Here is a 23,510-nt window from a genome sequence, read left to right on the forward strand (position 1 = left end):
AAAACGAAGGCGCGGAGCTACCTTATCGGCGTGTTTGGCTGCCATCTTGCAATGATGCTCTCTTTCGTTCGAGATCTCGCGAGACTGCCGCTCGGAACTCTCTACGTGCGCAAGGAACGCACGCAAACTTTTGAGCCTCGCGTACGTCCGTGAAACACACGCAATCCCTTTGCGTTCTGCGCAAGCGCACTGCTCACACGTAAGAGCTTCACGTACGCAAAGCGTTTACGTAAGTGAAACTAAAACTGTATAATGTCCGTGGCCTGCGCATTAAGCGACGGCAGGGTAAGCTGTTACACTTATTGCACAGCCTAGCGTTAGATATTATTGCAATTCAGCAAACAAAAATTGAATGCGATGACGACACAGCGGTTGCTGTAGCTCCATTTTTTTCGAAGTATGAAGTATGTGTCAGCCATGCGATTGGTGTCTCTGCAAGATACATGCTATTTGTGAGGAGAAACGCGGCAGTGCAAAGTTTCGAGACTGCACTGATAGGGAAGGGTGCCTCCTACCGTGTGATGTCAATATGGAAAGTCTAGTTGGGAGGTTTCTTAGCGTGCATGTGCCAAGTAGACCACGTGACAGGGAGGACTACTTTCTATCATTCACCAAGCACTTACGCGCTGACCGTGTATTGGTTGTCATAGGTGACTTTAATTGTGTGTGGTGCCCAAGATCGGTAATCTACAAGGCAGCGCCACGATACCAGTGTTGACGTTTTGAATGGCATGTGTCTACCAGCTTGTTGATGTAGGGCAACACGAAAATGTCCCGTTTCTGTGTACACACTTTCAACATGCAACTCATGCAAGGCTCGATCGGATTTATGTGTCGTTACCTATCCTCCATCGACTATACGTCTACAATGTGCACCCTGTGTTATTATTCAGTGATCATTGTTTAGTGTCCGTTTGTTTTGGCGACCGGCATGCTCAATGTTCGCAGGAAGAGCGGCAACTTATCAAAAAATAACAATATGTTGCTCTCAGGTAAGCCTTTTCTAAAGCGCATCCCTGAAATTCTTATTGAAGTCTCAAGTCGCAGTTCTTAATCTTTCTTTGCGCAGTGGGAGACACTCAAGCAAGAAGTTAAAATGATAGCCACTGAAGAAGCTTCCACATTGTCTTTTGAGAAAAAAGTAAAATATAAAGAGTTGTGCAAGTTGCTAGACCAGCTACACGAACTTGAATGCCTGCATTATAGCAAGCAAGTTGATGACATTTGCAATATTAAGGCACAAATGCAGACAATGGACACTGAGAGATACAGAGGTGCACCAGTCAGAGCGCGTACTACACTGTATTTGGAGCAACAGCGTTGTAGCCGTTCGCTTCGTGATCTATCTCGAAGCAAGTGCTCGAGATAGGGTACGCCGGAGCGATTGTTAATGACCAGACTATAATAATGACCAGAATAGAAATATTTTTCGATGTCATAAAGTTGATAATAGTGAAGCTGTAACGGAAAAAAATTGTTTCGTTGCTGCCACAGCTTACCTAAGAAGCATGTGCTGATGCTAATGGAGACATGTATCACAGAAGTTGAAGCAACCATTACTTCCCTGATACAGGCGAAACTTCTGGGTCTGATGGGATGTGTGCAGAATTTTGCCAGTGCTTTTGCTCTATATTGGCTCCTTTTCTGCTTAAAGTTCATGAAGAAGCTTACCGGATTTGATACCTATCTGCTACGCTCTATCGAGGGCACACAGGACTTATCTCCAAATGCAGTGAAGCAACTAAGTAGCACAAAGTCGTGGGATATCGCCCCATATGGCTTTGGTACGTGGATTATAAAATATTTGCGAAGATATTAGCTATTCGTCTTCAAGGCGTAATTCAATCAGTGGTGGGAGACCATCAAACATGTGGTATTAAAGGAAGATCTATCCAGATAAATATCCACCTTGCGTGGGCTGTGCTAGAGTGTGTAGCTGAAAGTGAAAATGAGGTCGCAATACTTCGGTTCATTTGCCGAAAGCCTTTGGTAAAGTTAATCATTACATCGTGTTTCGCGTGTTAGAGAACATAAACGTTGGGTCTCTTCATTTTGAAAGCATGGCTATCTGTTATGGTGATGGCACAGCAAGGCTAATAGTTATTGGTTGTCTATCCGAATCTATCTACCTGAGGGCATCGGTAAGGCAAGCTTCTCCCTTATCCCCTGTATTATTCGTTTCTTTTAGAACCGCTTTGCGTACGAAGTCTGAAGGGTCATACCTTTCATAGGTTCAATTTGTTATCCAAGGAGATCTGCGTACTTTCATATGCAGATTACATAGCCTTCTTTCGTGCTGACAAGAAAAGTGTAGAGAACTCCCTTGCCATAACGCAATGGTTTTGCTCAGCTTCTGGTGCAGCAGTAAACTGTGAGGAGGGTTCAGGATTTTGGTACGGTCAAAGGTGTACGATGCCAGCACTTCGCAGGTATTTCGTGCAGGCAAGACTTTAAGTACTTAGGTGTACCTCTCTCTCAATATCGCAATAGTAATCCACACTGGTCTGCGGAAGTTGCAGAAGTACAGCGTAAGGATACCAACTGGAAGGGACGGCAGTTCATATTTAGTCGAGCTGAACCTTGCAATGTGTTCCTAGCAGCTCGACTTATGTCCTGCAGGTATTGCACTGCTCGCGGCTTAGGTCGCAAGCTCTCCGTCGTGTATTTGCTGCCTATGTATATGTATGGAGCTCATGTGTTGAGGCCATGCGACGCGATGACCTTTTTTTCCCTCTTGAGAGTGGGTGTCTTGGCGCAGTTCACCTTTGTGTTAGGCAACTTGTCTCCCGGGTATTCTTCTTTCGTGACATAAACAGTCCATTTCTAAAAGGTGTTACAACTTTGATTAATCAATTACCTTACAGAAATATTTATGTCGTCATATGCCAGAGATGCACCACGAGGTCGTTTGGGCTTCTCGAAGGGGGTTGTCGAAGGATTTCACATTATTAAGGCTCGCTTTAGTGTGGATTACAATTTCACTGCCTCCCGCAAAGCAATATCTGGTGCACTCATAGACGCATCGTTTCCCATTTCCCCACTATCGCTCGCTTCATTCAGAATGTCATTGCCTGGATGTACTTAAGCGTGCCCGTCGAATGATCATTCCTCAAGGGATTAAAACTTTTTGCTTTAAGTTACGTTTGGCAACCCTTCCTGCCAAAATCTGCTTGAAAAAAAAAAGGTGCTGTTTCGTGCCGTGATGGACAAACTCCGCTTGTGTCCTCATGCTTAAACGATAGATCACTATTTTGTAGATTGTGGAGATGCCGTGTTCTTCTGATACGTTCTACAGATAACACTTAAAAGTTGGTCTACATAGCCTTTGGCGCTGCAGAATGTGTGACAGGCACGCTTAACCACCGCGAAGCATTCGGTCGTTTTTTCGGGAATCTATTGCACGTTCGTAGTGTGTGCGCTGCACAAAGGACAGCGCCGGACTCGATGCCTTTACTGGACGCTCCCACTTGCATGCCTGCCATTTGAATGTATTTTCAGTCATCTTAAATTTCTGCAGTGTTTTGTTTTTCTTATTTCGCTGAATATTCTGCTCCCATGTAATAACAACAAAAAAGAAGCTGGCGTGGCGCAGTGGTAAAGTGCCGAGCTTGTGATCTGTTGGTCAGACGATTGAATCCTTGTGGTAAAACTTTTATTTTTACTTGTTTCTTATTTTTTATTGCACTAGAACACTCCCTGATGCTTTATGTATTCCAAAGAAATATCTACGTTACCGTGTATTTCAAGCGCAAGAGCTGCTTTGCGCACCAGTACCCAGCGCCTCAGCATCCAGCGCGCGACACTGGGCCCGTAATCTTGCATGGCACTGCACACTGGATACTCGGTTTTGCAGTAGGGTTTTTATTGAGTCAACGTGTTCCCTTTCCATGGTGGCCTCAACGGCGTTTTACTTTGCTGGGGTGCAAGGCACCATCCACGCCGGGCCGCCCTGAAACTTCGGGTGTTTCCGGCGATTTTGTCAGGTCTATGGAAATGCCGGGCCGTCTCCTAAACCCTACAGACAAGCGTATAGCATCATCCGCCATGTTTTCCATTCGAATGTGCTGCTGATTTAGGTAAGTACAAGTAATGCTCAAGACAAAGCTATTGCGCAAGTGTTTGCAAAGCAGTAGTGCCGGGGCTACCGCTGTTGGTATAGAGCGCGTAGGTTTCGTAGAAGGCCGCTCTCCATTAACGCTCTACAATACAACCGGGGTTCCTATGTTTTGTCAAATTTTGATTCCATTCTTTTCGAATAACGCTCGCCTTGGCAGAAATTTCCGCATTAGTGCCGTCGCGTCGATCGTGGATGCGCTGTGGCGTGCCGGTGGTGGTGTTCCGACAGGCTCGTCTTGTTTAGCCCGTCGCCCTCGGCTGGCGTCTTCTTCGCCCGAGTGCGCCTGTTCCCCCGAACAGAGCGTGACGTCAGCCGCGCGAGTTCAGGCACGTGCGCGGGTGTTTCGCACGTGCGAATGCGCGGCTCAGCGAGTCGAACGTTCGGGCTACGTGCGGCGCAGCAGCGGCTTCTGGACCCCCTTGGGGCTGGCGGTCTGCGCGGTAATCGCTCGGCCCGTGGCCACCGATGCGAGCGCCGATGACGAAGCGGACAGCGTCGAGTGCAGCGCTGTCAGCGTGGTCGAAGTGCTCCGCCGACGTCGCCGTCGATCGGCCGCCTTCGCGCACAGCCTGTCTCGTACCTGCGGGGACAGGAGGGGGGAGGGATGCCGAAGCAGAGTGTGAAGAAAACGTTATGCGCACTGTGCATGGACAGGCCACTCTTTTGAGCATACGGCACTCTCAATTTTTCGATTTCTTGCAGAGAGGGGAAAGAAAAAATTACCGCGAAAGTGGCCAACCAAGAGAATGCGTTTCGTGGAGTGCTTTTATTTCCTGCGTCATGTTAGAGCAACGCACTGAGAGACATGCAATACGAGAGCCCACAATGACGCTTTCCTTCAGCAACGTTTTTTTGTGCACGTTAACGGAGAGAAGAATATAATGGCCTGTATTAATAAATTACCCTTTTACGATATCCAGAGAATCGCTCATAACGCGAGAAGAGGCTTGGTACCAAGCCTCTTCTCAGAGAAGAGACAAAAGATAAACGGGTGACGACGCATTTCTTTTTTTGTTGCTGCATTGTATACTAAACGATCCCGAGGCTGAATGAACTTCGCCGTTCTGGCTCATTTCCTGAAACTTGCCACGAGCTATAGACAATACGTTGCAATTCGTTACGTCACAGGGACGTACAGAGAAAATCTCGGCATGAAATTAAAAAAAAATTGACTTTGACTATCACTTTATTTTCTGGTAATCAAGCTATTGCCTGTAAATTGACAAATATGGACCACTTCATCAGTCTGATAGTGTCCTTCAACTAGAGTGCTTAAAGGGACACTCAAGTGAAAAATGATTTCTTCTGCATCAGCAACTTACCGTTCTAAAACACCAAAAACACTACTCTTACAGCGATAAGACGTTTGGTAGGCAAGAAAAAGCGCAAGAACGAAATACGGGCGGCGACGCCTACTAATACCCGCACCTGGGGGCTGTGACGTCTTGAATTTTGATGGCATCTTCTAGGGCCTACTAATTATATATAGCGGCACAGATTGACTACATTGTGTTCTAAAGGAACCAAATATTAAACATGCCAAGTTTCGGAAACATTTATTCAGCCAACGCGGCCCAAATGCGAAAACAGACTTTGGAATCCCTTACGTCACGCTGATGTACCGACGCTGGGGTTTCGGCGCGAAATTCAAAAACAGACAGTTCGACGTTCATTTTCTCATCTAATAATCAAACTATTTTTTTTAAATGACTGCCTACAGGGTTCTCAAACAATGCTTAATTAGTCTAAACTGATTTATTGTTTCGCGTTAGTGTCCCTTTAAAATTGATTTAATTTAGTTACCTGTGTTTTTTATTTCTCAGACGACTTGGAAAGCTGGCTCCTTTGCAATCAATTTAAGCGCGACACATAAGCCATACACCGTGTCTTTTTTTTTTTTTTTGCGGAAGGAAAACTACGTAGTATTTTTGAACGCACTGGTGGCCATTGCACCACACCCGCAATAAATGAATCCTGCTCAATACGGGACGAAGCATAGAACGCATTTTTCTGGCGTGGTGATTTCGAGTATCTTTACGGGCCACGCGATGCCTGTCACGTGTAGATTTAGTGAGGACAGTATTTTATCTCAGGTTTATATAGTTTTTTTTTCCGATCGCAATTATACGGATTTTCAACGCGCATTTTTGCTTTTTCATTGCGAACAGCTGCGGTTGCTTAGTACCTATGGTGTCGGGCTGCTAAGGACGAGGTCGCGGGATCGAATCGCTGGCCCGGCGGCCGTATTTCGATGGGGGCGAAATGTGAACACACCCGTGTTTTTCGTTTTAGGCGCATGTTAAAAGACATCAGGTGGGGGAAATTACCGGAGTCCCTCCCCCACTACGGCGTGCCTCACAATCAGATCGTGGTTTTGGCACGTAAAACCCGATAATTTAATTTTGTTTTGCGTGGCTGTTCTTTATAAATTCGAGGTTTGAAAGGAATGAGCGACCCATGCCTCGTGTGTTGCTGGTTCCGTGATATGTTGCGGGCGCGAAGGCTAGCATGCGAGGGCGAGACGAGAAAGGTGTTGGCTTAGGCGTGCAGTCCTTTCGCGCGCGCGAAATGTTGGAGGTGATGTGATTGTGCCCAGGTTGTATGATGAGACAGATTTTCGTCGTATTTGCCTGGTCGCGTTAGCTGCGAGATGGACATTCGGGGACTGTCGCTTCTCAACAGGTCCCTATCCCCCAGGTACTACAGAGGAGCACACGCTTTGCTCCGTTTGGATCTGCACTCCTAAAAAAAGTTTACACCCTTTAGAGGTAATCTTGTCCCACAACAACAATCGCCGTCCTGCCCCTTTTTCGTTTCTTTAACGCTGCGAGCCCGGTACTTCCAAGTCCCAAATGACATTGCCCGTTATCAGCGTGACACAGCATTCCCGACAGGAAAGTAGCGAACGCTGCGTTTTTAAGAAAGGAAACGCAAGCAAGACAGACGGCGCTTATTGTTGTGGGACAAGGTAAACGCCAAAGGGTGTAAACATTTTTAAGAGTGTGCACTTTTAAAGAAAGTTTACTCCCTTCGCGGCTTGTCTTGTCCCGCAACAATAATCGTCGTCGGTCTTATCCGCATTTCCTTTGTTCAAAGCTGCGAGCCCGGTACTTCAAAATCACAACGGCTTGCGCGTTATCAGCCTGACACAGCACTCCCGACAGGAAAGTAGCGAGGGCCTAGTTTTCAACAAAGGAAACGCAAGCGAGGCAGATGACGATTATCGTTGCGGGAGAAATGTGCAGCCAATTGTGTGCAACCGTTTGAAGAGTGTAGCTGCGCTCCGCTACGCGACAGCCGTTAACTACTCCGGAATAACCTCTCCCTGCGTTCGTGTTTCGTATAGCGTCGGGCCAAGGCATCGCGCTCATGACTCCTAGGTGCTTTACTCAAGTCGCGCGTTCGATTGGCTTTCCTTTTGAAAATCTCTGCATTATTTTGCATTTACCCCTTTCAATATTCGCTTTTCTTTTTTCCTACAGTTCATCACCAGGCCTGGCACGAAATCTTCCTGCCAGGAGAAGGAATGCGATCCGGCGTGAAGCGCTGTGCGGATGGGGTTCCGTGGGTAGGTGCCGCTTTAGCGGGCGCAGACCAATAAATGATGGCACGTTGTTACTGTGAATTCGTTTTGTTGCAAAATATTCATTTACAAGTTATACTGAAGTCCATGTTCGTGGCTGGGTGGAGTATATGCAGAGCGGACCCCTGTGGTGCGCACTGTCAAGATCGCCTGCCGTCGCTGGCAACCCTGGCAGAGCGCCGAAGGTGCACTGCGAAGCGGTCAACCTTATGTTGTCGTCCCAATGACACGGGCCAACCACTAACGATAAACGACTGCCGCTTCGCCATTGCTGATTGTATCGGCTTCAATGATCCCGTTTGCAAGGAAGCTTAAGGGCTGTTTAGACAGGGGAAGCAGAGCGCGTCGTTTTCCTTGGTACCCAGACTAACCCACACTAGCAGCAAGAGTCCCCAGCAAAAAAAAGTCCCCATATCGCGCAAAAGTCTCGACCAAATATCCCCAGATCTCTACATATCTGGGGACGTTCTGGCTCGTGCAAATACGAGAAAGAGAGGTGTCGTCGTTGTACGTCGGGTAGCCCCAAGGTCGGACAAGAACAGGTGGAGAGCGCATCTCCTAATGTAGCCCCGCCCTATATAGCTTCGCGTGGCCCAACACATGCACGACCCGCCGTGGTTGCTCAGTGGCTATGGTGTTGGGCTGCTGAGCACGACGTCGCGGGATCGAATCCCGTCCTCGGCGGCCGCATTTACAAGGGGGCGAAATGCGAAAACACCCGTGTACCTACATTTCGGTGCACTCTAAAGAACCCCAGGTGGTCGAAATTTCTGGAGTCCTACACTATGGCATGCCTCATAATCAGAAAGTGGTTTTGTACGTAAAACCCCATAATTTAATTTAAATTTAACACATGCGCGACCATCGCGCCGTAAATTTGTTAGCTGATGCTGGCACAAGGGTCAAGGGGCGAGTATGCAGTCTTCATGTGCACTGTATTGTAGCGCGCGTAGTGTTTGGAGTTTCCGCAAGCCGAATTTTAAAGACGAGGCACAGTTCAAGTGGTGAAGCGAGCTGCATCAAAGACGTTCGCTTTCGGACACACAGGCCCACATCTCGCTGACGGGTCTCCTATCACGCTAGAATTGTGAGAGCGAGTACTCGCAGTGATCTAGTGAGATCTGTTCATGTTTGTTTGTGAGCGCGTCACAGCATGCCTGTTTGATGAGTGAATATTTACTACGATTTGTACGAGCTAAAGAAGTAGGAACATATTCTTTGATGTAAATGTAAGGTTAACGGACGTCTCGATTTAGATGGGACACGACCCGCTTTTAATGCCGCTATCCCACGGCTTAGGTCCGGGACAGCGTTTTGTCCCGTTTGGGCCTCTGGAGGCCCCAAGTAGCCCCAGAATGCTTGCCCCTGTGGGGCCGCTAACCGGCTGTCAACTTCTCGCGTGTGATGAGACCACCTTCAAGATTACTCGTAAGACAAGCGGGGAAAGAGATAGACAGCCGGAAGTGAGGCGGGAACTTACACTTTGATAACGGTTGCTATAGGCTGTACGTTCGGATAGCGGACCGTTATACAATGGGACCCTTCCTAAAACGCATGACCACTTACGATTGGTGATTTTTCTGCAGCCAGCTACAATGGACTTCTCTGAATGTTGGCTAGCGATCCTTGGCCATGCGATGGTACACTGACCGCGCCGTCATTGTGCCGTCTTGCTTGTCCCGCATGCGGTTTCAGAAGCGCGTGAAGTAATGCCTCCAAGCAAGTGGCAATGTACTGAGCACATATAAACGGTGTTTCTCTCCACATACAAGAAAACATTTAATAAATGTTGAATTTCTTTCCTTCTACAATGTGTCTCCCCCTCCCCCGGTAACGCTTTGGCATCCGATGAATCTGGTCACATTATGTAAATATCTAATACTTTTGCTGTGGCTATTAATGCCTCGCCCCTTTCGGGCAAAACTGCGTCGTTTGTTTAGACAGAACATTCCCTGCAGCCCTCAATTCTGGGAAGGTCGAAAGCTGGACTATATGATATGGTTCCATTGGTATGTGAGAGCGCGACATAGGAAACAGAGAGAAAGGAAAACTACAGGACGAGCACTGTCTTCCAACTGAAACTCTAATGCCAAGTCGATGCAAGTAGGCGTACATCTCGGAGTATACGTGCGCAAAAAAAGGACCCCACGTAGAAGGCAATCATATGTTTTTAAGCACTGAAGTTCCTTAGAATTGTCCAAGCAGCTCGCATGCGCAAACTGTCGGAAGCATGGGTAGCGCAACCTTCGAGTGCCTTGCATTCTAAGGAGCTTGAGTACTTAAATATGTGGTGGTATGCTTATCCTTTTCATACCGGTTCTCTCTGAGCCCGCTCTTAGAGGTACGTATATTCGCATGGGCTTGGCAATGAAGTTTCAGATCGAAGTCAGTGCTCGTCCTGTGGTTTTCTTTTGTCACTGTTTTCTCTGTCACGCTGTCATAAAACAACGGGCTCAATTCTAGCTCTTGAGTTGGCTTAATCGAGGACGCGAACATTACTTTGAGGAGAAATCGAAATGTATATTCGAATAATTAAAACGCAAATTCGCTAATTCACGCGCATTCCGATTTATGGATTGTAGCCGTTGCGTACGCCGTTGTAGCTGTTGCGTTGTGAACGAATTCTGAGGATGACGTCAGTTTCGAGATATTCGTTGCCAAAGTGCAATGCGAAATACATTGGCGGTCGAGTAATTTTTTTGTACTTCAATGCATAAAAATTGTATTTTGTTTCAAAAAGTAAATGGAGCAGCAGTGAGTTTTGCCGCAAATTTGACAACAAACATTTCGAAATTGTTGTCATGCTCAGAATTCATTCGAAGTGGATACATGTTGTAATCGCACCGGCTGAACTTCAAAATTGTAATATGTGCGACAAGTAATTGGACAAAATAATGACAGTAAGTTGTTTAATACTCCTTTATGCATTTCCGTCTTTCCTCCATTAGACTGCATACATCGTCATCATCTCCATTATGCTTTGCCATTGTGCACGTAAATACCGCGTCCGCGAACAATCCAGGTCTGTCTGCCGCAGGCAATTTTTCTAATTCAGTAATTTCCCCAGAACTCTGTATAGCGTTTCCGGGCATCCCGTATCATCCGTCACCTCGATAATGAAAAAAAAAAATCAAATGAATAACATTGATAGCCTGCATATATAACAAAGCCAAAGGGGACGTGCCAGCGCAACTCGAAAATGCGTGTTCAAAAATTGCCATAAAAGCCGTCGTAGATGATCGTCAAAGGAATCGAATAGCTTACGCAGGAGCGTAGATACGAAACGGAAGGGCTACCGAAATTTCCGTAGTATACTGCTCACGTCAATAACAGTGTTTAATGGTGGAGACATAAGTCATCGTCGACATACAGGATTTAAGCCCAAACAATGAAACGTTCCTTTCCTTCGAGCGCTTCCTAAGGAAACCTCACGTGAGGCTTCCTTACGGCGAAGGAACGATGGAGGAAGCAAGCGTACTCTGAAAGCTCCCTTCACCCGTCCTCACGTAAGGACCGGTTGCCGCATGCCTGGGTTCGAGATTATCTCTTAAAAGCTTTACGTGAACACCATCATTCAATAAAAAATGTTCTATTGTCGCACAATCTTTAAATTGAAGAGCTAGTATAGAGAAGCGTGGACGCTTTCCTTTAGTTTTGTTTACTAAACTGAAAAAAAGTAGCGCATTACAGTGCAAAACTTGATGTGCTCCATCAACGCTTGCACGCCGGCGTCGTGCAACGCCTAGTAACGCCTAGCAACGCTTTCATGCCGCACGCGTGACTGAAACGAACATGCTTGGCAAGACGTACCGTGCTCGCTCTTCTCAGCAGGTGGGCGACAGCGCGCATGCGCAAGCAAAGGTCACGTGGTTAAGCAGTGAGGTGAAGCGCTCGTTCAGGGCCAGGAGCGGCGTAAGGCATGAAGGTAGCTTTGGAGCTACCTTATGCTGAGGAAGCACTAAGGAAGCCTTCACCGAGGGCCCCTCAGTAAGGAAGCTTTCAGAGTGACATGAGGTAGCCTCACCGCAATGAAGGCTTCCTTACTGAGGTAAGGAAAATTTCATTGCTTGGCCCTTAGCGGAATAAGGCAGCGCGACGAATGGGGGCTACAATGACGGTGCGACAAATTTGTAGAGAGAAAAGTGACGTAACCATCGGCCGAAAGCCGGTGCAAGGGCAGGCACGTTTCTTTACAGGGCGTCCGGCATCGCCAGGTGCATATGGTAGGAAATAGCCGGTAGGACGCGTCACGGGAAGCCGGAAATAAAAAAAAAACGACCCACCACGTGATCGTGTGGCGGTGCGTAATGCCGTCTTTCACCGCCGCGCCGGCTACGTAACCTCAGCGAAAGCAGTTCCGAAAGCACAACGGGTGCGAGAAGCGAAGCGCGGTTGCCGCACACGCATATTGTAACGAAGAGGGCGAAATGTATACGTCGCAGTGCGCGACCGAGGTTGAGCAAGCATATCGCGAGAGAAAATGCCACTACCGCGGTTGGCAAAGTGCCCCCCCTCCCCCTCCGCCGAACAAGTTCGCGTCTATTAAAACCTACCGGTACGCAAGCGCACTGGGCCTTGTCCGCCGAAAGCAAGGTCACGCGTTATTCTGGCGACTTTTTCGAGAGAGGAAAGGCGACGCGGATGACTCCACCGAGAGACTGTTCGCTAAGGTTTGCTGCGTGACGTAATCCAGCTTATTTGCTCCTTTCATGACCGCATATGTCACTCGAAATTTGAGCTGCTTCACCGATACGCCTATCTGAAGAACGAAGAAGACGGCGTATGATGTCTTACGTGGCGTTGCGACGGCAGTTCGTTGACTTGGCACCCACGACAGCGAAGAGCTGTTGTTAAGAGGAACGCTTAGAATGCCGTCTGTGCTGACAGTCACACTGCGAAGGGACGCGTTTTTTCTGTTCCGTTAGTAAACAAACGTTATCATATTTGATGCACTCAATTGGACAGCTCCAAAGTTTGATTTAGACGTGGGAGAGTTAACGTTAAGCCCGTCGTTTTTAGTTGTTAATTGTTCAGGAAACCGTTTACTAAAGCACCCGCGATGGAACGGATAACCGATGCAGTCTGCAGAAGACTGCAACATCTAAACAGCAGCTTTCTGCCTGTGTATACTTTATGGGACGCGTGAGCAGCAGACAACTGTGACGTGGCAAGGCTGGAACGAACGGCGCCGCGAACAGCTCCTCTAGCACTCAGCTACATCGCGATCATCCACTGGCTACAGCGGAAATCCGTCCGGTTGAGCGAACTGCGATTACTTCATCCATTCCAATAAAAAAATTTACTTGTTTTACGCAAACATTTCATTGTTTTTGTACGAATGCATTCTCCATAGTCGGAAAGAAAATTGAAATCATTCTGCTTTTCATTCATGTCGAAATGATGTTAAGGCTTTCCTGGTCGACTTAGCGTTTGTCGCTATGACAAGTGCAATTTTCAGCACTTGTCACTATGCTAAATACTCCATGCGCGATGCTGAAATTCTTCATTGTCACCTTGAGCTGGGATCGTGCTTCAAACTTTTTCTTTTATCCCGTTAAAACAGTTTAAAGTGCATACAATTTGATCGCGACACTATATACAGCATGATGTTACAGGCGGTCAAACTCTCTTTCTTGGTCTATTAGGGCTTGGCGTGCAAGGAAACGGAACAAAAGAAGATCAGTCAACTGCATACGAGCACAAGACCGTACAGCAATTAAAAAGAAAGAAGTCTAAAAATTTAATTTGAGAAATGTTTCAGGGAAAAGCTCTCTTAAATAGGAATTATAAAATTGTTAACAGCTCCAATACTTTCATCATAAGCTCGCTTGTAGCTTTGCAAAAAAGTGACACTAATGCGAATAGAGACATTGTTGTAACTATATACTCTAAAATAAGAGGTCATATGACAAACCGTAGCACCTTGTTAAAAAAATTACTGTGAGCTTCGGACTGTCCAAAGGGCCTGCGACAGGGCTGAAGATCACGGTCTTCCGCCCCTGGCGCGGGTGCGGTCCTCGACTAGGGCAACGTAGTCCCTTAGAACCAAATAAAGTTTCTTGTCTGTCTGTCTGTCTGTCTGTCTGTCTGTCTGTCTGTCTGTCTGTCTGTCTGTCTGTCTGTCTGTCTGTCTGTCTGTCTGTCTGTCTGTCTGTCTGTCCGTCTGTCCGTCTGTCTGTCTGTCTGTCTGTCTGTCTGTCTGTCTGTCTGTCTGTCTGTCTGTGAAAGCGAGCGCGTTATGAGTAAATGAGTGTGCATTTAGTATTCCTGCTCGTAGACTCGATTTTACAAAATAAGCTTTCCATCTAGCTAGCAGCAAACCAAAAAAAGAAAAAAAGGAAGAAAACCAGTGCCAGTGCGCTGGTTTTCTTTCCAGTGCTCCTTCTATCTTACAAACGGTAGTTCCGGCTCTCTTTGCGGTACTAATATTTTCTCCTCCGAGCAGTGCAAACAACTGTCATAACAGTTGCATACAGCTCACCCATTGTTTTGTTGCACTCAAAGCATTGCAGCTTCCCCTCGTGTGTAATGCTTGCCTTGCAGGAGCAGGAAAAAATTAAACAACTATACTCCTCTCCCAAGTCAAGGAGATGCGTGTGAAGCAGCTTCCGGTGCGAGCACGCCTATTTTTTCCCCGGCTAGAATAAATATCCACCACGACTAACGCGTGAACCAACAACATTCATTGGCTCGCATTGCATGACGGAAACAGTTGCGTGAGGCTGTGCTTTTTTTAAAGCGAACCTTTCTTTACTTCCTCCGGCTTGCTTCTCTGCGGAGTGTACAACATGGGGCCACTGTGAATGTGCACATGGTCATGTGCCACTGGGTATTCGAACATTGTTAGTCAATCTGCGAGATTATCTGCATGCCACCGGCTAGGTGCGCGGAAAGACATGCAGACGAACCAAGAAGTGAAGGGAAGAAAATTTGGACCAGACCGCGCACTGAGGGACCTGCCTTTAGCTATATAGAAGTGCAGAGCAAGTGAAGACATTTCAGTAAAGATCAGCCAAAACTTCTGTTATCACTGATGTATATAATGCGTGAGACACACCTCTTCTACTTCTTCTTCTTATACTTATTATTATTATAGACGTGCAACATACTTCAAAACGGTCAGAGTGGTGGCGTGTAAAAACCGATGTAACAAAAGCACGTTATAGCATTACAGCTTCTATCTTTGTAGCGATACTACCCACGCATCTCACTTTGGAATCATTGTGTAGATTAATGAAACCACCGCTGGGACATAAGCGTACATTACAACCTGGCGACCTCAAAATTCGAGTGATAAGCACTAAAGAGAAGGAGGGGTGCGATAAGAAAAACGAAAATAACACTCCTTTTTTTTTTCTGGGCCACATCAACGTCACAAACAGCTCTGAATGGCTGTCAGTACAGTTATTAGACGTCTCGGTGCTCGTGCTCTTTTCGGGGATGGTGCGGGCCTGGGTGTATATTTGGCAAAAATACGTACTATGTCCCGTTACGGCGAGGCCTTTCTACTCTTTGTATGCTTCAGCATATAACAAGGCTTCTTAGCCGCGAAGCCGACTTATGAAACCTACGCATTAGACATTGTGTATACTGCACCCCGGCCTCACGCACAGTTTTCAAAGCTTGTCTCGATCTAAAGTGAACTGAGCTACGCCTAATGTGTCCAGACTACTCTAATTCCAAAGCGGGACTGCAGAGGGCAGGTGCGGGTGAGTTTGGAGAGGGAAACGAGATTAGACATTTACTGCAAGTTCTGTTTATCTGAAGGGAAACTCTTCGAAACTTCTCAGTAAGCTCGCACATTGGCATTTCGGCATTATTCCACGTGCGTTCAACGCTACACGCGCAACGAGAAAGACGGCATGAAGACGGCGTGGTCGTTGCGGTTTCGCTTGGCTACGGCTCGTTAGCTAGCACATTGAGAAGTCCGATGCAGCTGGATGGTAAAAAAAGAACAAGCCGGAATTGGTCATGCGTACTAGGATCGATGGACGTGATCTGATAACGGTTCGGGAGGAGAAAAATTTGCTTGCCGTCGCGCGATTGTGCAGAATCGCGCTTTGATCAGCAAAGGCCGTCATTCCTACCAATAACCAACTTGAGGGCAACCGGGTGGTTCGCTTCCGGAACCGTTATAATATCGCAGATGCTGCTGCCTACTTTCCTGCGGTGTTTGGCTCTGCCGCCGGCCTCTCCAGTCTTTTGTTTAATGTGGCGCCACCACACCCGTGAAAGTGAACAGCCTATGAGGAACCACAGGGCGTGCATTTCGGGACAACTCGAGATACGAAGAAGTCAGAGCAGAACAAAACACCGTACCGCACGTAAACCGTCGTACAGCGGGACAACGGCGATGAAAACGGGACATCTGGGCAGCTTAGTTATGCCTGCACTGCCTACACACAAGTGCCTTGAATTTAAACCTGACTTCGCTTAGCTACCAAGCCCATAATGGCAACCGTGATGCGGTGGAGCCGAATTACACGTTTTCTTTTTTTTTTTTTTTTTCTCGGTAGGTATGGCAGTTTTTTCGGAGGTTTACGGCCGTGTCCGTACAATCGGCAGGATTTATTGGAATCCGGAAGTCTGCAGAACAAATCAGGAGCAGGAATAGTGGCGTCTGAGATGTCTCAGTATGCCTAGTAGGTATAATTCAAGAAACTGTCAAACCTGCGTTCATCAAAAGTTATAGGGCCTGTAAATGTGCATTATATTCCAAAAATTCGCCTATTTCGCCCACCGGTTCAATACGTAGGGTGAAGAAATGTCATGACGAGGCTCAGGCAACAGGACGGCGATTTCAATTCGCGCATACGAACTTTGACCGCGGCAGGTCCACTACGGATAGAAAGGGATCACGACTTCGAGATTAGACCGTAGAACCGCCACTAGCTACGTCATAACTTAAGCGCGTAGGCTTTCTAATACGACGATAGATGCCGTGCTCTTTATTTTAGAATGCATTGTGTAGAGGACTAAGGCCATTACTCAGTCATGCATGCGTCGTGTGCAGAGGTGGCGCCCTCGTCTCGCCGCTCATGACGCAATCGGAGCTAAATTTAGCTCCTCGCTCGGCGTTCAGAAATTAAGGCATGGCTCGCCAGTACCTTTGTCAAACCGTGGAATAGTGATCGCGTTATGAGAGAGCTCATTGTGTCATAGCAGTTATAATTTATAAAACCTATCATAGTGCTCATCGGGAGTTACAGCGCCTACAAGTGTGCAATTTGCTGCAGAAATTTCACGCTTCCTCGGCCATGGGAGCCCTGCGTTGTAGGCGTGCGGTCCAGAAACACAAATACGAGTATTATTAGCGCGCTTTACTACAACCGCTAACTGTTGCAGCTTGCACAGTTACTGTGTTTTCGAATGGCACTAGGTTTCATGAACTCTTTCAGGTTCCTGCGAGAGGATGAGCAAAACGAGAACAAGGTAAAAGCGCGAGCCATTTCGACAAGTGGACTCGTCTTTTTGAAGGCGACATATGACTTCCTCGGCGTGGTATGTATGGGTAGGGTTCGTCTAAAGAAGAGGGGGGGGGGTAAGGCGGGTGGGTGACGGAACGACCGAAGGTGTGTTAGCGGCGAGGGTGTAGAATTAAGAATAAATAGGTGCCATGCACACGGCCGGTGACACGACCGTGTGTATAGCACCATATTTATATTTTGCTTTCTCGAAGAAATAACCCTGGAAGTGTTAGGCAGTCTTAGCTAGCCTTTCTTTATTTCAATTAACACCTGCAGGTAACTTGCCCTGTGCTGTCGTTGGTGTGATTGTTTGTCGGCCTCCTAAAATGTGGCTCATCAAAATCGGCCCCCTTGGTTTCCCTTCTTCTCTTTCACACACACACACACACACACACACACACACACACACACACACACACACACACACACACACACACACACACACACACACACACACACACACACACACACACACACACACACACACACACACACACACACACACACACACACACACACACACACATATATATATATATATATATATATATATATATATATATATTCCTAGGATTCTACTAGAGAAGAAAGGGGGTTAACCGAGGGGCCCGATTTTTATTAGTCATATCATAAGAAGCCAACAAACACTGACACCAAGGACAACATAGGGGAAATTACTTGTGCTTAATAAATGAAATGAAGAAACGATAAATTAAGGGAAATTAAAGTGGATGAAAAAACAAAGACCGCGCAAGTTGTTTTTTCATCCACTTTAATTTCCCTTAATTTATGGTTTCTTCATTTCATTTATTAAGCACAAGTAATTTCCCCTATGTTGTCCTTCTCGCATTTACCGCTACAGCTGTACTGAATTTATTAATACCACGTATTTGTGGATTCACTGCATGTAAAGAACATTGGTGTGGCAGCGTCACCAACTTTATGGAACGCATGTTTCGCGGCAAATAAATGTTCCGTATCCGTTACGTGAACATTCCATAAGTACACTTTATAGACATTGGCGTCGACCCTCCTTTCTGCTACAGTAGAGCGCCTTGTTCAAAGCGTCCTTACAAAACGAAGTATGCCAATCTTCAACAAAAATTCGACATGTGCAGTATAATTAAAGAATATTTAGTACGCTTCGTTAACGCATTGCATTTCTTTTTTTTTTGGCTTCAGCTGCAGTTCATTTCTCCCAAGGTTGGCCGGTCCGCGCTCACCATTCGCAGAACGCTCCTCTTGAAGGTGAATGCGAGGAAGATGAACGCTCCCTGGAGGCTGCACAGCACGATGAACGGGTACCACAGGGCTTGCACTCCGGTCAAGGCAGCCGCAAAGCCAAACACCCACGTGAGCCCGAACACCACGGCCAGCTTGACGTAGAGCGCCAGACGGCCCCGCTCCCCGCTGGCGCCGCTGACCCCTCCGCTGGACACGGAACGTCGGGCTACCTTCGTCTGTCGGACAGCGTTAGAATATGTTTAACGCGCTCGCGGTTTTCTTGCGACTTTCTTGTCGCCTTTGTAAGCCACATCTCTCTGCACAGGGAAACAGGACTTATTAGAACGGCTATTAACGGAACTCGCGCCGATGTGTGTGCGTGTCGCGTCAATTAACCCTTACGTGGCCCGCTAGCGATTTCCTGTCGCTTGAGGATCAAGAATGTTTAGTATTTCACCGTTGCAGGGCGTAATTGTACGCTGTGGAATTTTTCGAGGCTACAAGCATAGTGACCGTCTGTTAGCTGCGCCGCCCAGCTAACAGACGTTTGCCTGTTTGCCTGCAGTGTGCAATCGACTCCTAGTGTTACTCCTCCTGTTGCCACTTTGCCCTGCGCAGGGAAGCAAACAAGACACCTATTTGGCCGGACGCTTATCTGCCTGTCGCAAATGTGAAAATGACATAACAAAGATGTGGTAAAAAAATGTAGCAGAACGAACTAAATGGAATCTATACATAGCAAAGCTTTGTGTGAGCGCATAAAGAGCAGAAACTCACGCACGCACAAATTGTACCGAGCCTTTTGCTAAGCGGAGTTGCTGACTATTAGCGAGTACATGGGACGCCTTGAAGTAATCGTCGTTTCAGAGGCAGCATGCGCATACGTACGTAGCGCAATTAGAATCCATTCTATCCGCTATAAGCGTTTACTTCCTCGTTACCATGCAGCCCCCGATGCGCGAAGGCGAGCTGCTGACTCTTCTTTTTTATTTCCCTGGCGCGGCCGACGATGCGAGTGCCATCTGGCGTTACAAGCAACCCAGTGGCATACGCGGCGCGAGTGCGGCGCTGTGATTGGTTGGTCTGTTCGGCAAGGGAACAGCCAGGCGGCAGCCACTGTAGCGAAATCGCGCGAGGTTCTCAAAGAAAAGCTTCCCCTTCAAAACGTCCTCGTAAATACGCCCAGAATAGGCTTTACACAAATTCAAGCGAAGCGTAGTATCTCCAAGTGTTCTCTGCATTTAGTAAACCCAAACGTATTTATGGAGAAATACAGTCCGCATTTCAGAAGCAGCAGCGCTCACTAGACGAAAACGATGACGACAACCAACGCAAGCGCTGACTTTCAACTAAAACTTTACTTGAAAACGGCATGAATATATAAACAAACGGCAACCTGAATACGATAACATAACTTACATGCGCAGCAATAACCAACCGGGCACAACGAAGGTCTCGATTTTGTGTCGTTTTCAAATAAACATTTGAGAGTCAGCGCTCATTTTGTGATGCTCTTCGTGCTCCTCGAGTTAGCGCTGCCGCTTGTCAAATATCAACTGACACAAACGCGTCCAAGATTCGGAAGTATTGACATATAGTCCTATATTTACTTTTCTGTAGAACGAGCAGTAAAACACGGGTGATGCCTTTTCCGCTTTTTCTGGCTTCCTGGAGCTTCTACTACACCTGCTGCGGATGTACACCCGGGAATACAGTAGAAACACCAGAACGGGCGTTGTTCCACCACCTAAGGTGGTTGCGAAGATGCGCAGATACCTCACTGTTGTCGTCCTACTGGATGCCTGTATATATATGTCAGTATACAGCACTTTCGTTCTAAACTTTATGGCGCAGCAGGCGCATGAACGTATGGATTTGTGCTGATAGCCTATGCAATGCTAAATATCTATGGAATTCTACCAAGCTCCTTCATACCGTCTTTCATACAGTAGCAGTCCCAAGTTACATACTTCTATCTTTGTGGAGTCACATGTGCCTCTCGCTCTTTACAAGCATATTGGGTACGTTGTTTATAATGAAGAACCGGGACATTACCATAGAAATTAATTCGTGTTTTTGAGGCATGTGCTGCCGGCGAATTTGTTCGTAAAACCTTGAGCGATGCGAAAATGATGATCGAGTGGCCGCGTACCTATTTGCAGGTATTGTAACTAAGTGTCAAAATTCAAAATGTAATATCGGCACTGACGGATATTTGGAGACGGATGACGACACAGTTAATTTCCAGAGAAACACTAGCATACTTTTACAGTTCTCTCAGGAAGGCGCCGTGCCAGAAATCTTGTCGGATGTGTACGTGTATTTTAACGTGCAAGTAAGCTGTGCTGTAACGTGAACTGCCTAAAAAAACACCAACATGTTACAACGCAGCACGAAGCATTCGCTTACCTGTTTGGTGGTGAGGTGAATACTACGCGCCGTGAGGAGGAAGAAGGCAGTGTTGGCCAGAAGCAACAGGAGCACGGGCGCGCCGAAGAACGCAATCAGGCTGAGCGGTCGATTGATCCAGCAGTACGGCGTGCCGTACGAAGGGCTCCACGCGGACTCCGGCTCGAGATACTGGAGCGTCGACGCCGCGGCCACGAGGAGCGCCGGGGCGAGCCACGCGTACGCCGAGTACGACAGGAATGCGCTGGCGGCGCGCGAACTGCCGCCCACTCCCCGGCGGAACGTCCGCTGCACGTCCATTGCCATCACGTTCATCCAGAAGAACGCCGCCAGGTGAGCCGCGTGGGACACCACGGCGAACGCGCTGCACAGCGTCGAGCCGGACTCGAGGAACATCCCGCCGGCCACGAAGCTGCCCTGCGCCACGAGCACCGATACCGCGAGGCACAGCACCAGCCGCGAGGGACCGGTCCGAAGCTTGGGAACCAGCGCGTACGCCACCACGTGAATCACCAGACACAGCACGGAAACGAGAAGCAGCACGGTGGAGAGCACGTTCTCGAAGCCCTCCGGCCTCAGGGCCGCGCTGAAGTCCGCCTGCGGAGGAGACATGCAGGCCATCACGGCGTCTGGTCCGTCCATGTGCCAACGGTCCGGCCTGAGCTCCACCTCGGAGTCGGGACTCGGAAGCAGGGTCGAGTCGTCGCGCACCCTGACTTGGTCGCGGCGGAGGCGAGTCCACTGGCAGTCGTCGCGGCGGACGCACACGTCGGTCGGGCAGGCGGACGGCACGCAGCGGTTCCCCACCGGTTCGTGGATCTCGTCGCGACCGCAGACGTTCCTGGTCGGCGCGGCCGACATGACGGACGTCTGCCAGTTGCTGAAGTCCAACACCACGGCGTAGGACGCGCCCGAATATTCCGGAGCTCTGGTCGGAGGCGCCAGCTGTGCTTCCAGGCTGCAGCTCAGTTTACTTAGCTTGCGCTTATTGCAAATGGCGCAGTGCAGGTTTTTGTACACGCGCATGTTGACGCTGTCCTCCAGCAGGCTCGTGTAGCTGTGGCACTTTCGTCTCACTTCTGCATTGCTGTAGCTGTCCGGGCAGGCCGTCACCAGAGGAGTCAGCGTGCACGGCGAGACCTTGAGCTCGCGGATGATGTGTTCGTCCGTTTTGTTGACCAATTCCTTGATCGCCATTTGGCAGGTGGCGCTATTGTGATCGACGCCGCCCCATAGGACGGTCACCTTGCGCGATCGGTACCCTGTTACAGTGGCATTACCGTTGTTAAGGGCCTGCGAAAAATTTAGCAAAATTCTCTTATAGGCTTCTAGGGTGCAATTCCGCTATGCTTTGCATGCTTCTAAAATAGTATAAAACTAAGCATTTTTTAAGGTGTATCTCACCAGGGTCCATTTCAATATGTCGTCAGACACTTGAAGTTGTAGAGCGCTGTTTAGAGAGCGTCTTGGCGCGAGAATTTTTAAAATTGGTTCATTATTGGAGTAAGCAGGAGAAATTGAACTGTCACGTTATCATACTTCCAGGGGGTGAGATTCAATACCAATTATATACTATCTCTTGTTCTCACTATACTAGCGCCCGAAAGCAACATTCCTTGCTTGCGTTCTTCCTCATAGCAGTACAGCGAACATGTCACGCCTACGTCGCGAGCCCATGCTCCCTTTTTCTTATTTCATCTCTTCCTCCATTTACCGCTTCGCGCACTACCTGTGGTCGTATTACGCGTTGTATATTGGAATATTTGCACTAGTCACGTGACATAATCCATTTGCGGTAGGCAGTGAGTCTCACGTGGAGACATGTGTGCACGTGACTGATTCTTTGGCTGCGTGCGGCTGCTCCCTCGAGGCGAAGGGCGCGAGGGCTTCTGTATGAAATTACAGCTGCTTCTGCGGCGTACAGCCGTTCGATTATTTGCTGATACGATCGCTAGATATGGGGCCGTATGACGTAAAACTATTGCAATATGTTTTTATTCCAATCTCCTGACGTCAAATTTGCGTAACCGTCGACGCAAGCATCGGGCGGTCACCCGCAGGGTTGCCTGAACAAACCAATCAAACGCTCCCCTCGTTCATGGGAGGTCACTTTTTTGCTCGAAAAACGAATAACATTGCCTGCGCGGAGCGGATTGTCTTATCTAATTGGCTCACGAGAGGCGAGGAGCATGCATAAGTGGAGAGGGATTCGATTCGGCCGAGCCACTGCACTGAATATCGATAAGGGGGTGGTGCCGGCGTCTGCAATTGGTCCGCTTTCTCTTACTTAGCTTGGGGTGGCTCGTCGACAATCGCAGCGGCATGCAACGGAAGCTTAAGAATGACGCTAAAACGGATCCTCAGCAAAGAAGAGTTAGCAGAACGAGGTCGTAAACGTGCCAAAAGTTCTCGAAAACGTTACACGGTTCTTCTTACACGCAAAAAACCCATGCTCTTCGGCAGGTGCTAGTATAGCCAGTGCCTGAGCGATCGGCGGCAGCCATCTCTTATTCTTTTCGGAACGGGCAGCCAGCGGCTATTCAGAAGAAAATTCAGTTTTGTTCGGCATATCAATGCATTTTTAACGCGTACACGTCACTTTGACGCGGTGAGTTCTTGTGGTTTTGTGACGTCGCGTGACAGGTAGGTGAAGTAGGTGCAGCCCGAAAACTCTTGACCAATAGCTGAGGGCTAATAGCAAAGAGGCGTC

General features: G+C 48.0%; 1 protein-coding gene across 3 annotated transcripts in view; it reads right to left on the reverse strand.

Moving 5' to 3' along the window:
• Positions 1-3,840: 3,840 nt before the first annotated feature.
• The window catches only part of LOC142590494 (uncharacterized), a 66,139-nt gene continuing 46,469 nt past the window's right edge, over positions 3,841-23,510 (reverse strand). For 2 of the 3 annotated variants that reach the window (XM_075702654.1, XM_075702655.1), the window contains 3 exons: positions 20,801-22,093; positions 18,391-18,627; positions 3,841-4,697 (listed from right to left, as the gene is read on the reverse strand). In XM_075702654.1, coding sequence (XP_075558769.1) covers positions 4,503-4,697; positions 18,391-18,627; positions 20,801-22,093 — 1,725 coding nt within the window. In that variant the 3' untranslated portion in view covers positions 3,841-4,502. The remainder of the gene's footprint in view (positions 4,698-18,390; positions 18,628-20,800; positions 22,094-23,510) is intronic. The other variant, XM_075702656.1, reaches the window with a different exon arrangement.

The sequence above is a fragment of the Dermacentor variabilis genome, chromosome 8, assembly GCF_050947875.1.
Source record: "Dermacentor variabilis isolate Ectoservices chromosome 8, ASM5094787v1, whole genome shotgun sequence".
NCBI classification, from domain to species: Eukaryota; Metazoa; Arthropoda; class Arachnida; order Ixodida; family Ixodidae; genus Dermacentor; species Dermacentor variabilis.